General features: G+C 35.6%; 2 protein-coding genes across 2 annotated transcripts; both read right to left on the bottom strand.

The window, feature by feature from the left end:
• Positions 1-7,121: 7,121 nt before the first annotated feature.
• Positions 7,122-8,157, bottom strand: LOC122061311 (hevamine-A-like). The gene has a single exon (XM_042624538.1). It carries the CDS (start codon positions 8,077-8,079, stop codon positions 7,177-7,179), a length of 903 nt encoding a protein of 300 aa, XP_042480472.1. The 5' UTR covers positions 8,080-8,157; the 3' UTR covers positions 7,122-7,176.
• Positions 8,158-15,231: 7,074 nt separating this feature from the next.
• Positions 15,232-16,461, bottom strand: LOC122061382 (acidic endochitinase-like). Its single transcript, XM_042624628.1, has one exon. It carries the CDS (start codon positions 16,282-16,284, stop codon positions 15,382-15,384), a length of 903 nt encoding a protein of 300 aa, XP_042480562.1. The 5' UTR covers positions 16,285-16,461; the 3' UTR covers positions 15,232-15,381.
• Positions 16,462-16,811: the final 350 nt, after the last annotated feature.

The following is a 16,811-nucleotide window of genomic DNA, read 5'->3' as shown; positions in this document are numbered from 1 at the left end:
TGGTTGTTGGCTCTCATTAGAGGTATTTTATTGCATCACTTGGGAAGATGGAATATTGTCATACTTGAGATTACAAAATTTTTACACTCCCATTATGATTCATAGGATAAAATTTTGTCCTACTATGGGCAACATCTATTTTAGATATGAAAATCTTCAATTATGTAGTTATGTGGTGAGGTTGGATGTAACATTTGTGACATTACAAATATTGGGAGGTGCTGTTGTTTAGAGGACAGAAAGTTATAGTTTTGTTGAATATAGAGCCTTTGTTGATAAGTCTTCTAGTATGTTTAATTGTTTTATTTGGTGAACTTATTTTTTGAAAAATTCTAATGTTGATGTGAGACTGTGGATGGAAGGTAAAAGTAGGGACAAGTGACCCCCCATCTTCAGGTGAGATCTATTTAGAAGCTACACATTGCATGACCTGCTTTGGCACAGGGATCAGAACATACATGTGAATTCATGAAGGATATGAAATTCTCATTAAGGCCAATAACTCATGTTTATGTTTGGTCATCCACTTGGTTGCACTTACACTACTTTATTATGATGCTTTATGTTACCCCAATTTTGTAAGGGGAAGGTGGAGTTTGTATATTCTTATACATTATATTCCTTGATATTATCTATTTGCATCATTAATCAAATGGCGCTCTATAAGAATATTATGAATTTTTGAATCTTTTATCAACTGACTTAATCAGTTCTTATAATCTGGAAGTGTATTGACATCATATAACTATTATAATTGACACTTGGCAATGATGACTGTAAATACAGTTCACATGTCTAAAAGACTTCCTAGTTTTTGACAGACTACCAAACTTATGTAGTGGCCCTTGGACAAATAATATGCATATGTCTCTATAATTATATTGATGTAATCATTACAGTCAATGCAAGTGAATCTCACCAAGTTGAATTTGGTTACTGGTTTGGTCTATTCGTCATGGATTTTTCAATTATGTAATCTTATGACTTTTACAATTAAATAGGCTTTAGTGAAAACCCTTTGCGGATAGAGTTGACATCTTAAAGATTAATATTAATGTTGATACCTATACACACATTTAAGATGTTATGATGCAAGATCATCCTAAGTTGCTTGTACATATTGGTGGTTTATTAACTCTTTTCATCATAATTTTAATGAAATCTAGTTTTGAAGTCTAATAATTAGATATACCATAAATAGTTTATGCAAGTGAAATAAGAAATTATTTGATTTTCGTTTATTGAAATGATTTTTGAAATCTGTTTATGTTGTTGACTATTTTGACCATGTTTGTTCAAGTCAACAATTAGATCTAGTTCAAATATGAAGTGGTGTTGACTCTTATAACTAGTACTTTATGGGGAAATTATTTAGATCTACTAGATAAGATAATTTATTATAAAATAAAAGGGTGTAAAATTTCTTTTACATTCATTAGCTTCAAATTTAAAAATATTTACTTAATTTCCAAAGTTAGTTATTGTTCATGGGACCCAAGAAAAAATAAATGCAAACTTCCTAAAATAACCCTAACCTTACTTACCTTGCATAACTGCTGAGGTGGAATGACGTTAATATTATGTCTTGGAAACCAATGTGATGACCAAACATATTTGTTCAAATAATTTTCTATTATTGGGATGAAACACGGATTACATCTTTGTTTAACAACACAATGCACATCTGCTATGAAAATACAGGGGCAAAAATATGATAGTAGAAAGGAGGAAATAACATTTTAAACACATGAAGTCCTTTCATCGTCTTTAAACCGTTTTGAATCTACTACTACCCCCTCCCACCCCTGCCCACACAAAAAAAGAAGAAGTCCAAGTCGAAGGTCTCCGTTAGTGCTACCTGCAGTTTAGATCCCAGTTCAGTAAAAAGCAATGGAACAACAAGAAACTTCCCTCATGTCCATAAACCCAATCAAGTGTATTGATTAGGTAAAAAAGAAGAGAAGGAATGAGTGGAAAAAAAAAAAGAAAAGATGCGAGCCACCCCATAGCCATTAAACTAAACGAAAGCACAACGCATCAAACGAACATAGTGAGCTATATTCAGGAGGAGGGGAATAATGGGGAAGGAAATCTAAAGTATCCAATCAGAGAGAAACGGGAAGGAAGAATACTGGGGCAAGAAAGGGGTTCCCTCTCCTCTAATGATCTATCATCACCCAAGATGTACTAGCACAAAAGCATGGTTGCACAGCGTTGAAGTACATAAATCCTGACCCGTTGCTCTTTCACTAGAGAGGCACACCTGCTAGAGAAGCCATGCACCCTCTTCTTCGAGAGGGTACGAACATAGTTATTATGTTGGTGGGGTTGCTCAACTTGAACCATATTGGTTGTTGTTGATCAAAGATCACAACGCCTGCTTCCTATATATAAGTCCGTATTAGGATCCGAGGTAGGGAGGATTGAGGAGGGTGGGTTTCATGTGCCTCTTTTCAACTTTGATTATCTTTTAGAAACAAATAAGATATTTATTTGTTGTACATAGCAGTTATGTGATTGGATTGGCTGAAAGACAACAAACTGACTTGCAAGAACCAATCTTCAACATCTTTTGCTGCTATTTTTTTTTTCTATTGACATCTTCTGTCGCTAGTTGCTTCACCCAAAGCAGGGATTGTCAAATTAATTATTTGAAGAAATACCTTTGGTCATCCTATTGGTTTCCAAGATACAATACTAATGTGATTCTACCTCAGCAGTTATGAACGGTAAGTAAGGTTAGGGTTATTTTAGGGAATTTGCTTTTATTTTTTCTTGGGTCCCATGAACCATGACTAACATTGGGAATTAAGTAAATATTTTTAAACTTGAAACAAGTGAATGTAAAATAAATTTTAGACCTTCTTATTTTGTAATAAATTATCTTATCCAGTGGATCTAAGTAATTTTTCCTATTTTTATTGAGTCATCTAGTCCTCACTCTCTTGTGTTAGTGGGGAAGCATAATATTATCCTATTGAGGGTGATAGATGCATTATACATGTTTTATTATGTGTACTATACTATTCGTTTTCATGAATTTTAAGCCAACTTGGGGTATTTCGATGTTTTTTTCGATACTATATTTATCGTCTGTGACATCCGATTTCATTACAAGATACTTAATTATGAGTTTTGACACCCCATTATTAATCAAAATATCAGAAGTGCATTGTTTAAGTAATATTTCTTTGAATTTATATGTCCTATATGTATTTGTCATAAAAGTCCAATTTTATTATAAATTCATCGAAACAAAATAGATATATCATACTTGAATGATTTAAATGAGTCAATTGAAGTTTTAGTGGCTTATTGGTATAAAGTCTATGAAGTTGTTTATATTTACTATGGATCTAAGCTTACATTACTTTTATTTGTTAAGGGCTTATTGCTGTTTTGGCCTATTAGTTATTTGGTTCATGTGCCCTATTAGCTAATGAATTTTTTGACTTAAAAAAATTATAAGGCTTTATTGTGATTGACTCTAAAGTTTATAAATAAATATTTGTATTAGATATTAAAGTCATTTAGGCCTAAAGATCATATTTGTATACAACTTCTTATATCTAATGCATTATGGATAAGGTAACATATTTCATGTGTTTTTGTTATCATGAATAAATGTTATGAACTATCATATTTAGCATATTATCATTATTGAAAATTATCAGATTTAGTTATTTATGGTAATGGTCAGAAGTACAAAATTGTCATACTAAAAATGTACTCACTTTGATAATCGCTAAATTATGGTGTTGCCTAAGGATGTGAATTTGAAATCGAAACCGTTTATTGAAATCCAACCAAGCCATTTACACCGAAATCGTAAAACCATTTAGTCAATGGTTCGGTTATGATTTCAAGTTTCAGGCCGATTGGCTAAACAGGTTGAAACTGAATCGAGCCGTTTAGCCTGTGATTTCAAACTGAATTGAAACTGTGAAAATTGAACCATTTAAACCATCAAAACCAATCCAATTAACTCGTTCAAAGATTAAATAAGGTAGTTGCAAAATATCATTAGTATCTCATTTGATTCAAAGATTGAGTGCTGCAAGCCTACAAGTAATTCTAAAGGTAGCTTACTCATTATTTGGAATGTTGATTAAATTAATCCAATGCATTAAGTAGAATCTACACTGATAAAAAAGCAAAATTTGCTTATACCATGAAATATTAAATATATATTTTTCAATGTTACAATAAATTATTTGGGAGAGGGGGAAGAAGAAGAAAATCCCTACTGCAAGCATTATTTACTCACTTGTTAGATGCGCTTGAGACTATTTTCTTTTGCTTAGTTGTTTGGTTGTTTTAACAAAACATAATGGTTTGTATTTTACATTCTCAAGATTGAATCATTTATCACTAAAATCAAATTTTAGTAAACATGTGAATAAACTAGCAAATCGATTGCTAATCATATGAAATAAATCGAAACCAAAACCATTTAAAACCGTGAAATTGAAACCATTTAAAATCCGTGGAAACCGAAACCGTTTACTAAATGGTTGTAGTTTCAGAAAGTGGAACCGTTTGGTAAATGGTGCGGTTATTGTTTCATCCAAAATATATGTGAACCTAATCGAACTGAACCGTTTAAACCAAAATCAAACCGATTAACACCCTTATCTTAGTGTTGCCATAGTAACTATTAGGGTTTACAATGGGTTGCTCTTGTGGGCTTAGGCTAAAAATATTTCAGTTACATATTGAAATAGTTTATCTTGTTATTTGCACCCAAATCTAAACCTATGGGCATTTAGTAGCAATAAACCTATGGGCATTTAGTAGCAATCAAAGTCTATAGGTTTTCATAATTTCGATGATTATGCTTCCACTTAGTGGGCTAATTGTTGAGCTTTTAAAATCGCTATTGACTATTCGGGATGGGTTGCAATTAAAGAGACCATATGACGAATGATGTGCTCTTGCACCACAGGTGAGTCTTCGTTTGGTCAGTTTTTCTTGATAGTGTAAGGGTGACATTTTGGGCTTTACAACTTTGGAGGTTTTTGTCTTGCCACCATAGGTGAAGGAATCTTCAGAGTGATGTTGTTTCGAGTGTCTTACTTTGTATGTGAAAGATTTCATTATGTGTTGGGTGATCTTACCACCACAAGTGTGACCCTAATGACGTCGTATCTTTTTCTAGTTGTGTTTTCCAACAACTATTGAAAACAATATTGGGATAAATCTGATTAATAGCCCAATTAGTCAAGTTTAATTAAATTATTGGGATGTTAATATGCCTTCTGTTATTGCATATATTGTATATTTTGGTAAATATCTATGGTTATATTTGTCAGCTTTGACTTCCCAGTTATTTTCTATTAAAACCTTAAATGGTTCAAATTTTGAGGAATGAAACTAATCCTTTAATATTTCTTTGACTATTATGATAATGGATTTTAATCTTGGATTGATGTACCTCCTAAGTTAGTGGTTGTTAATTATGTTTAAGCTAAGGTTCGTTATGAAAAGGGGAGAAATCGAATAAGTTTATCTAAAGATCAGTGGGAGTAAGCTCATGAATCATAAATTTCTGTAGAACTATATTACTATAGATAAATAATTATTTGTCAAATAGTTAAAGGTTTGATTCCAAAAGTTTTCTAAGAGCATATCACTGATAAGAGACTTGTTAGTTTTTTTGATATATTTATTAGTGGGAGTTTTGCTCATATATTCAGTTGCATCTGACTTTCAATTTATTTCACTTTGTTTTTGTTTTTATTATTAGTCATTATTGTTCTCAAGAATATACATTTTATCATGACCATTAGTTTATGTGTATATACTTATTTATTTGCCTCTCACAGAAAATTGAGGATATATGTGGTGTATTTACCTCATTCGGTATTTGAGGTTCCAGTCAATACACACACATTCAATCACTAGTAAAGTCTTGATTGATTGAGGTCTAGTACTAGTGTTTTGGGAATCCGGACCCAATCCCAATAAACTTCTTTGATAAAACTTGAGCATTTGGGAGATCCTTATAGTTAATAAGATTTTCAGTATCTGTCTCATATGGCTCATTTGGTTTTCGAGCCTAAACCATTTTGAAAATAGGCATGATGATCACTATTGCATGTTATTTTAATACTGTTTAGCCCAAGTCGGTGATGTTATAAGCACTTGGACGTGTTTGGTCCCCATGTCGCTTTAGATGTGATGATCAATATGGTTGGGTGTTTGTAATTCTCATTCAGACCAAGGCATTTGGTTTAAGGTGCACTTCATTCAACATTGTTTTGTTTGTGACCACATTCAGTTTGTCCAAATCGGAGAATCTTGTTACATAAGTTTTAAAATCTAAAACCTGTGACATAAGCTGCCCAAGTGAAAGATTGTAAGATTTTCAATTAGGTGGGTTAGCATAGTCCAATATTTGTTTCCAAAAATTGGTTTAGTGGTGTTGACTACAGATAGAGTAAGCAGAAAGAATCCAATAATGATAAGTGATCTCTATAAAAATATTGGATTTTATTAGCACACCTTAATGGTATGAAATATATATTATTATGTGTGGACTTAAGGTATTATTTCCTTAATAGGGAAAAAGCCATAATTTCCTTACAGGTTTGGTTCCTACCTTCACCCCTATATATAGCTAAAATTGACTCATTAAGTGAGGCTAATGATCTAAAGCAAAAGGAAAAAAGGGTCGACCAAACCAACATTGATCGTGTCGTACAAAGAACATACGAAAAGTGTCTTGAGGAGTTTTTATTCTTCAACCATGGATTCAGATATACCTAAAACATGTCTTTGTAGTGTTTATCGTCCATGTTTATTGATCTCCATGAATCATTTCCACATTTATTTTTTATCAAGCTATAGATTCTTAAGATCATGATAGAATTTTCGCACACCAGAGCACAACTCTGACTATCTCAAAGTAGAGCTCGCTGGTTTTCTCTGTCTGGTATGATTTTTTAGAATGGTACTAATCCAAAGCTTAAAAACCGCACCATACTGTTTATTAAAGGATGAACTTTTTCCAAAATGGAAGATCACTTTCTCGTCTTCAATGTTAAATTATCAAAACACCAAGCTTCTTATGCCTTGCAACCCAAAAAATAAAAAACAAAGGAAAGATAATGCTTCCATGCTTAATAGCAAGTTAGCCACGCCCAGTTTTATTCTACATAGAATCTAGAATGACATTCAGACATTGTTCTTAATGGAATTACTGTATCCACTCTGATCATCATAATACTTATTCCATAGCATCACACCTCCGTACTTGGCTGAAGTCTTGATCACTGGTAATACTTGAGAATTCAACACATTTGCAGGGACGAACCCACTTCCTGCCGCCCCTGAAGCCGCCGGTAAACCCATGAATATCTTGGTCGCCGGCACCGACGAGGTCCATTTCCTCCAAGAACTCAAAAGATTGTTAACATTACCAGAGCTATACTGACAAGAAGGATTATTATAAAACTGAACCCATACATAATCGAAAAGCCCTGTGTTAAGTGCACTACCCAGATGACTATCAGGGTAAGGGCATTGAGGAGCCGCCGTTAAGTACACCTTCTTCCCCTGTTTGCTATACCCAGAGAGATACCTTGCGAGATCGTCATAGTACTGAGTCGACCCTGTCTCAATATCGAAATCTATGCCGTCCAAAACTGCATTACCGAGTGGCCTCGACGAAGAACTCCCACCCAGGAAGTTGTTCCAGAGGTAGTCGGCGACGTTCTTGGCATCTGCAGAGGAGGAGAGAGAGTAACTACCGGAGCCACCTCCGATTGAGAGAAAAACCTTGATTCCTCTGTTTTGGCAGCTTCTTATGCCGTTGCTGACGGCGATGCAACCACCAGAGGTGGGGTTGCAGTGACCGGCGAGGTTGATTTGAGGAGTCTGGCCTTTGCCGAAGATGGAGAGGAAAGCTATGTTGACGAAAGCGTACTTGCCTGTTGCGCAAGTGTTTGTTAAAGTGTCTTCGTTTCCGTTCTGGCCCCAATAAGTGGTGATTCCGCCGGCGATAGAACTCCCTACCAGAGAGAGAGCTATGAGCGTTAGGAAGAGAAGCAGGGGGGGTGTGAGGGCTCGGGTTGCCATTGCCACTAGTTGAGGAGAGCAAGAGAGTAAGTTGAACTAGGAAGTTGGAATGAAGAAACTTCGAGAGGGAACCCTTTCTTATAGGAAGGGGAAGAAGAAGGGCCCTGGGCCCCACGTTACCACCGACGGATCACAGATGGCTAATGATAAAACTGGGAAAAAAATCGTCTGTTTTTCTTCATCCATGTTTTTCTTGTTTTGCTACCTTCAGAAGGCAACATGTGGCATTACTTTAAGTGAACGACCAAGATTGAGTTAAAAATCAAACTGGATGTAATAACCATCACCCAATTGAATTAATCTTGACCGTTGATGACACGTGTCATCTTCTGCAACTAGCAAAACACAAGAAAAATAGGGATTAGAAAAACAGACGATTTTTATCCATAAAACTGAGGGGACGGTCATGACTGACTATGACTTTGACTCTTCCTGGTTATGGCAGGGACTCTTAACCAGGGTTTAAAAATCAAGAATCGGGATCTAGATTACTGGGTCGGACTCGATCAGAATCGGCCAAACATACCCTAACCCTGATTTCAATACAAGGATAATCCAAAAATTGGGATTGGTCTCAAGCATGGTTTTAAGTATAGGTATCATATCGGTCATATCAGCCGTATCATATCAGTATCAGCTAAGACCGATCCCTAATCGATTTGGATTGATTATCGTTATCATTTTAGTGTAAAATTGTAAAAAAAAAAAAAAAGGGTACCTTTTAAAGAAAGCAAAGGTAAAACCGATCGATGAGTGTGAATCCGATCTGATCCAATATGAATCAGTATTGGTAGATATCGATGCCGATAACATCCCCTAAATCCATGGTCTCGAGTCTCGACCGATTCAACATTCTTGAAACGATGGTCTCTCCTTTATGTTGGGATCTAGGGTTATCAATCAGTCGGTTTGGGCAGGTTTTGGTAAGGGTTGAATCAGCTTCAAATGTTTCAATGCGGAAATGGTGAATTTGAAACCAAATCAATAAGAAAAGTTCAATTTGATTTTTTAATTCATATCGGTTTGTTGTTGGGTCGATTTCAATTTCAACCCGATTGAGGGTCAGTTTAACATACATTTATACACAATTATGGAAAAATCTGGTTTTTAATGAGTTATGTGATGTTATTATGGTTTCGTATAGGGGTGTCAATTCCTAAACCGAACCGGTAATACCGGTCGGACCGAATCGATAACAACACAGACCAAACCGAACCGAAGCCTTATTGGTTCGGTTTCGAGTATTGCAACCCCAAAACCAAATCGAACCCCACCGAAAACCGGATGAACCCGAAACCAAACCAAAACCAGCTCAAAACCCGGACCGAAACCGAAACCAAACCGGTAAGAAACGAAACACTCCAAAATTCATTAAAAAAAAAATCAAAATTTGCATAATTTTGTATACATTTGTATGGAAAGTCGAATCCAAACTAGACCAAAAACCAAAACTAACCCGGTTACAAATTGATTTAAGAAACCGAAGACAAACCGAAACCAAACCGCACCGAAACCAAAACCAAACTGAAACTGGAATTTCCTTATTGGTTCGGTTTCGGTTTCAACTTTCCCACACCGAAACCAACTCAACCCGGACTGAAACCTAGCCGGACCGACCGATTGACACCCCTAGTTTCGTAATATCCCAATCCAAAATAAACCCAATAAGACCTCGGTTTGGGTCATGTCGTCTTAATTGGTTCGACTCCAATTTTGACATCCGTATTGGGATCTATCACTATTAGATCATGGTTTTAGGACTCGGGATCTACCTAATCAAGACTTTTTGTGGTGAACAATCACCGCTAGCCATGATCGAAGTATCTAAACGTAATCATAGTTAGCAAATTCGGATTCGGGAATTATTCGGACGGAGAATTATTCGGAATAATTCGGACGATTAATTTAAGGATTCGGTCAAAAAAGCGGTCAAAAAATCTTATTGGGGTTTTTTTTTTTAAATAATGTTTAAATGGACCGAATATTTTTAATTCGGATTCGGTCCGAATTTTTGATAAAATTCTTTAAAATTCGGTTCGGCCGAATAATTCGCGAATTATTCGGCCGAATTGATAACTATGAACGTAATAGATCATCATGTAGGGTTTCATTCTGATATCTTAAACCATGATCAAAGTATCTGAAGGTGATGGATCGCTCAAAGACTTAAAAGACTCTAGAGAACATCTGATCCATGCGTTTAGATGTGAAAGAGCACATAATTGTTGTTCGGTGGAAAGATCATGATAACTGCTGAGAGGAATGAGACATTTGTCCTATCCATTAGATAATGGATACTAATAATTTCTTCTTCTCTTTTTCGTACTATACTCATCAATTTCTCCTTTCAAGACTTGATCATAATACAGATATCTTTAGTGAAATATGGGATAAAATGTGGCTTCACTTCCTCAAGTGGAAGGGTCAAAATTAAGCACCACCCATGGTTAAGCAACCATGCCACTAATGACCGTCTCCTTAATTCTCTCATTAGCAATCCGATGGCGGTCAAATTCTAAATGATCAAAACGTGGGGTTTGGGCTTTCTTCCTTCTAATATAATGGTTTCCTTTTCAAATTGGATTTCGATTCTTGGTGATTGGATTTGGATTTTCTTCCAAGGGGAAGGTGTTTGTGTCCCAAGAGATACTTCCATCAACTTCATGAAATAGGAGAGAAAGGGATGATTATGTCATTTGGATGCGTGCATTTATACCTAACTGATTACATTTAATGCCAATCATGCACATCTACATGCACGGGCGTGCAAAAGTTTGGATGCATGCATTTATACCTATCGGTCTTCATTTAATGCTGATCATGTGCATGCACATGCACGGCCGTGTATAAAAGCTTTTGCCTTCTTCTACTCTATGTAAATTTAATGAAATAAATATGAAAAAAGGGAAAATAGGTAGGAAGGCCCCTAATGTTCTTCCATGCTACGTGTGTAATCTATTAAATGTGAAGAGGCCCACTGTATTAGTAAGTGTGACATTTCAGAAAGTACCTAGAGACCCATCAATTATTATCCAATTTTTTGCCTCTCCCCTTTTTCATTGGTCCAAATTTGTTTTTTTGTTTTTTTATTTTTTTGCTACTCTATCCTACTAAGTATTGGTCCATGGCTAGCCTATTGGGTTTTAATAGGGTCAACGATCACCTACTCTTACACACACACCCACACACACAAAGCATATGATAGGGTTGATTCCATGACCTCCTCCCCTGGCGTCGGCTCTTCAAGCCGAAGTTGTCACCACTAGGCTATCCTAGTGTTCGCACTGATCCAAATTTGTTGGATGAGTGATTTTTTCACTTGTCTGTAAACACATAATAATATTCATTTGAGCTTATTAGGAGCCAAGGAGGGTGGACAATAATCCTTCTGAATTTTGAGTCTCAACAAACCATGTGGCAAAAAATTATGACATAGTTGCATACACTTGATCATGAAATATTACTGGTTAGGATACCAATTTCTAAATTTTTCATGCTGAAATAGATACCTGATGTTCCTTGTCAAGTAGATTAGATAGATATTTATAATTTAATTTATGGATAAGGTTTCCCATGACACTAGTATAGGGAGGATTCTACACACTGCATCAATGGCTGTTCCGAAATAGGTATCATCCATATAGAACTCACATATTCAAAGTAGCAGAGAAAAAATAATAAAAAAATCCATATGAGAGAAAAATTGCATTTTGACATTGTGAATGCTTATCTAAGGATTGTGCCTGCACCAATGTTTTTACATTGCTAATCCAATCTTAGATAGAGGAGAATGGTTAATGCACCGGGTCAATACTTGTCATTGTAAAATCTTTGGTGAAACCATTTAATATGGATCCACGAATTGTACATCTGGCATTGTTACATATTAGTGTTACTAAGTTCGTAAGTTTATGTTAAGCAAAATAAAAAATTCATAAGTTCATTCCACCCTCAAATATATATATATATATATGATCATATTTTTTCCTTCTTTTATAATTTCATCTCTTTGTTGAATAAACTTATGGGTAAATTTTATCAAAAAAAAAAAAAAAAAGAATCCTGTTGAATAAACTCAAAGCTCGAAGTTCATCATTTTCCTTCATTTATATTTTCTTCTTCAATAAATTTAAAGCAAGCAGTCCGTATTTTCAAGTCCGGTGAATCTTCACGTACGTGAATGTACGTGAACATCCCTAATCCGCGGATATGGCATCTATTTTTTCTCTCCTCATTTAATAGATGCCATATCCATGAATCAGGTACGTTCACAAACATTCACGTACGTGAAGATTTACCATTCTCATATTTTCTACCATGTTATGTGGGCAATCTATCTAGTGTGAATAGGACACCCTCTCTTGAGAAGAGTCAAATTTCTGGCATTACATATAGTACATGACCGATGATCTTCTAGTCCAATGGCAAGTGATTGGACAGTTGGGTCTATAATAGGTCTCAGGAACGTCAAGAGTTCAATTTTACTTTCTTCTGCATGAAAATATTGACAAAACCATGTGATGTTAATCCACAAATTAAGGTTATTGATTGACAACAACAATCTATGGTCTGAAAAAAGACAATAAAAAAAAAAAAAACTAAAGGGTTGATAAATCCAAGCATCCATTCTTGACTTGAGCCTGTAATTTGTCCTAAATGGACCTTTATCTCCTCTCAATCCATTTTGTTACAATTTTTAATACACTTAAATGCATGCACCTTATATATACATACACCTTACGTATATGTGTATGTACACTGAAGACAAGGACATATCCATACATACATGCATATATGTCCAGGTATAGTCCTAGCCTATATATACCCATAACTTACAAAAGGAGAAAAATGTTAGAAAATCATAGTACTTGTAACATACTATGAGAGTATAATTCGTGGGAGTACTTATTGACTATTGTTAAGAGTGTAATCCGTGAGATTGCTGTGTTCTTGTCACTATTTGCCTCATTCAAAATAATTTTTTGTCCTTCACTGTTTCCGTGTTCTAATCTTCATTTGTTTCTATCTGATATTGTTGTTCTCACACTTAGAACAATATACCAGAATTCTATCCTTATCTAGTTTTGTATTATGAGTAACTAAGAATAGCTTGCGGACTCCCTATGTAATCACACTTAGGAGTCCAACCATTATGATTAGGAGGAGGTTTTATCTTGAAAGTATAAGTCTGTATATCTCTGACTCATATTTATGAGATGATAAAATATGGTAAAACCTATACCAAGAATTAGTTCTCGTAGGAATGGACATATTGGTTCACGTAAGAATGGATTTAGAATAGCAATGAGAGTAGGTCATCAATGTGTGCACTTTGGTATACATTCTTAAAATGTATTCAGGGTTGAGAATGTGTTCTAGATTGTAAGGCTGCGTTTGGTAGTCATTCAGTTCCAGAAACTACGTTTCGTGTCAAAAACAGAATTTTCAGTTTCTGCACCAAAATGCCATGAAAAAAAAATGGTGTTTGGTGAACTTGTTTCAGGAACAATTACACTAGTTTTCACCTTTTTTTTTTTTTTTTTTTGGAATGAAATGGAAATGACGGAACAGAGTTTTATCGTTCCATTATTTTGCATTTCTAGCATTTTTTTTTCTCTTTCTTTTTCTCTCTTTTCGTTCTAGAAAAATGAAAAAACACCAAGTTGACACCAAATGCTTTATTCCATTTTTTGTTCCCATAGAACGGAAAAATGGCAAAAGCTTTTTTCTAGATGACTACTAAACACAGCCTAAGAAACGTTGTTTGCTAAGCATTCCATTCTCAAATCCTTGGAACGTGGGCAAAAATGTAGCCCATTCTGGAATGAGATTTTTGCTCATTCCACGTTCTCATTCTGCAACTTGCCTCTCAAATCACCTCTCATGAGCCTAGATTGTGCTCCTTTCTTCCTTCATTATCTCCTACCTTCGATCCTCCCATTTTCAACGGCATGATATGAGACCTCTATTGAAGAATTTTTCGATACATTCAGAAATATAAAGAAAGATGAAGTTGACAATGTTGATTCGTCTGCTAGAGGGGACGCTAGATTAGGTCACATTGGCTCCAGTCTCAGAAGAGGTAACAAATCCGAGTTCCCTTTCTCTGGTAAGTTATTTCTTCTCAATCTTTTTCCTCGGGTCATTCTATAACACTTCCATTGTTCTTCTATGTTCCTTATTCTCATTTTCCTTTCTCTGTTTTTATTGGAGGAAAAAGTAGTTGAGTTCAGGTCTACCAAGCACCTAACCACCCTTTGTTTTTCCGAGCTACCTTGCAACATTTTTTTGACCTCAACATTGGGTAGTGAAGAATTTTTGCATTAGCTGTTCAATGAAATGTTTAATAGATGTGAGCATTTTATAATCAAGAAAGCATTTAGTCAAATATCTATCCAAACGGTGTTCTTGTTCTCAGTGAAGAATGCATTCTACATTCTGAGAATGAAAATGCATACCAAACATAGACTAAAAATCTTAAGAAAAGTATCCAATATGACTTCATCTTGTGTATTGGATTATTGTACATCAATAACATTGTCTACCAGGTTTTTCTACATCTACAAGAAATACTACACATAATCAAATTCAAATCATTTTGATGAGAAGTCCTTGACAACTTACTGCAAGGAGTCAAATACTAGGTAAGGTTCATGGATTGGAATGGTATTGGTATCAGTATCATCTGTATTTTTTTATATCAATTTGGATCAGATCAGTAAGTATTGATCGGTTTTTCCCTTGTTTTTTTAAAAGGTACAATTTTTTAACTGTTTTACCCCTAAAATGATACGAGTAACTGATATGAATCAATCAGAGATATAGAATCAGTCTCAATTGATAAAAATACAATATGCTCGATACGATACCGATATTTTAAACCATGGTCAAATTCTTATTAATTTGTGCTAAACATCAGTTTTGTACTTTCTAGAGATAAATCTCACAATGGCTATTAATTTCTTCTTTTTTTGGTTAGCTAACAACAAAGTCTTGAGTTCTGACTAGTCCTGTGGACCCATATTGACACTAGAGATGATTGACTAATCCATTTTATAAACAAAGATAATTTTTCATATAAAGAAGCATTTATGTCTCAACATTTTTTTTATCTTTAATTTTTTGGAAAGAGGTTATTTAAAAAACAAGCACTATAAAGAACAAAATTATTAATTATATAAACTTTTTTTAGAAATGATAAAGGATACATAGTTGTAATTGAAAGTTGAAACAGCCAAGTTTATTTTATTTTATTTAGACTTTATAAATCATATATTAGTTATGATTTGCCTACAGTTTTATTCAGACATTGCTCTTAATAGAAGAACTGTATCCACTCTGATCATCATAGTACTTGTTCCAAAGCATCACACCTCCATAATTAGAAGAACTCTTGATCACTGGCAGCACCTGAGAATTCAAAACATCAGCAGGAACGAACCCACTTCCTGCCGCCTCTGAAGACGCCGGTAACCCCATAAATATCTGGTTCGCCGTCACCGACGACGTCCATGTCGACCATGAATTCAGAAGATTGGTAACATCCCCTGAGCTGTACTCGCAAGAAGGATTATTATAGAACTGAACCCAAACATAATCGAAAAGCCCAGTACTAAGTGCAGTGTTCAGATAATTATCAGGGTAGATGCATTGTGGAGCTGCCGTCAAGTACACCTTCTTCCCTTGGTTACTATACGCAGAGAGAGACCTCGCGAGATCATCATAGTACTGATTTGACCCGGACTCAATGTCGAAATCTATGCCGTCCAAAACAGCATCACCGAGTGGTCTCGACGATGAACTCCCCCCGAGGAAGTTGTTCCAGAGGTAGTCAGCAACGCTCTGAGCATCTGCAGTGGAGGAAAGGGAGTAACTACCGGAGGCACCTCCGATTGAGAGCATAACCTTGATTCCACTGTTTTGGCAGTTAGTGATATCGGTACTGACGGACGTGCAGCCACCGGAGGAGGCGGTGCAGTGACCAGCGAGGTCAATTTGAGGGGTCTGGCCGTTACCGAAGATGTAGAGGAAAGCTATGTTGACGTAAGCATAGTTTCCTGTGGCACAAGTGCTTGTTAAGGTTCCTTCGTTTCCGTTCTGGCCCCAGTAAATGGCGATTCCGCCGGCGAGAGAGGTTCCCACTTGGGAGAGTACCATGAGGGTTAGGAAGAGAAGCAGGGCTGGTGTGAGACCTTGGCTTGCCATGGCTACTAGTTGAAGAGTTCAATGCAGAAATTTGAACTTGGAATGAGAAACAAGTAGGGAAGGGAACCCTTCTTATATAGGATGAGGAAGAAGGATAGCTTCTGGGCAATTTGAGGGGAAAAGTCGCGGCGACTACCCAATGGGTTTTGCTTGACTTTGATCCCGTTCTGTTCTCGCCAAGGATTGGCGACGGTATTGAGTCTTGACCTGAAAGCCTTCTTCCTGGTTTTGAAGGAATTGGTAAGAATTCGGTTCAAAATTTGACCTAATCCTAGTCTTTGGAAGGGGATAAGCGAGAGCATAAAACAGATTGGTTAAATTGGTCCTACGCTAAATAGGCGCATGTGTCTAATCTTTTTTACATAGGTAATCTTTCGTTAATTTATTTATTCAAAATTTTAAATTTTATATTATTTTTCCTATTTTTTAGGAATTTAAAAATTATTCAATCGTTTTTATCTCCTTTATTTGTGGGGAGTTTTAGTTAGTGAATATCTTCCGATTATCAACCCATATGGGTTCATGAC

Source organism: Macadamia integrifolia, chromosome 14, assembly GCF_013358625.1.
Source record: "Macadamia integrifolia cultivar HAES 741 chromosome 14, SCU_Mint_v3, whole genome shotgun sequence".
In the NCBI taxonomy this organism is placed as follows: Eukaryota; Viridiplantae; Streptophyta; class Magnoliopsida; order Proteales; family Proteaceae; genus Macadamia; species Macadamia integrifolia.
The sequence above is the reverse complement of the archived record's forward strand: the minus strand, read 5'-3'. Positions and strand labels throughout refer to the sequence as shown.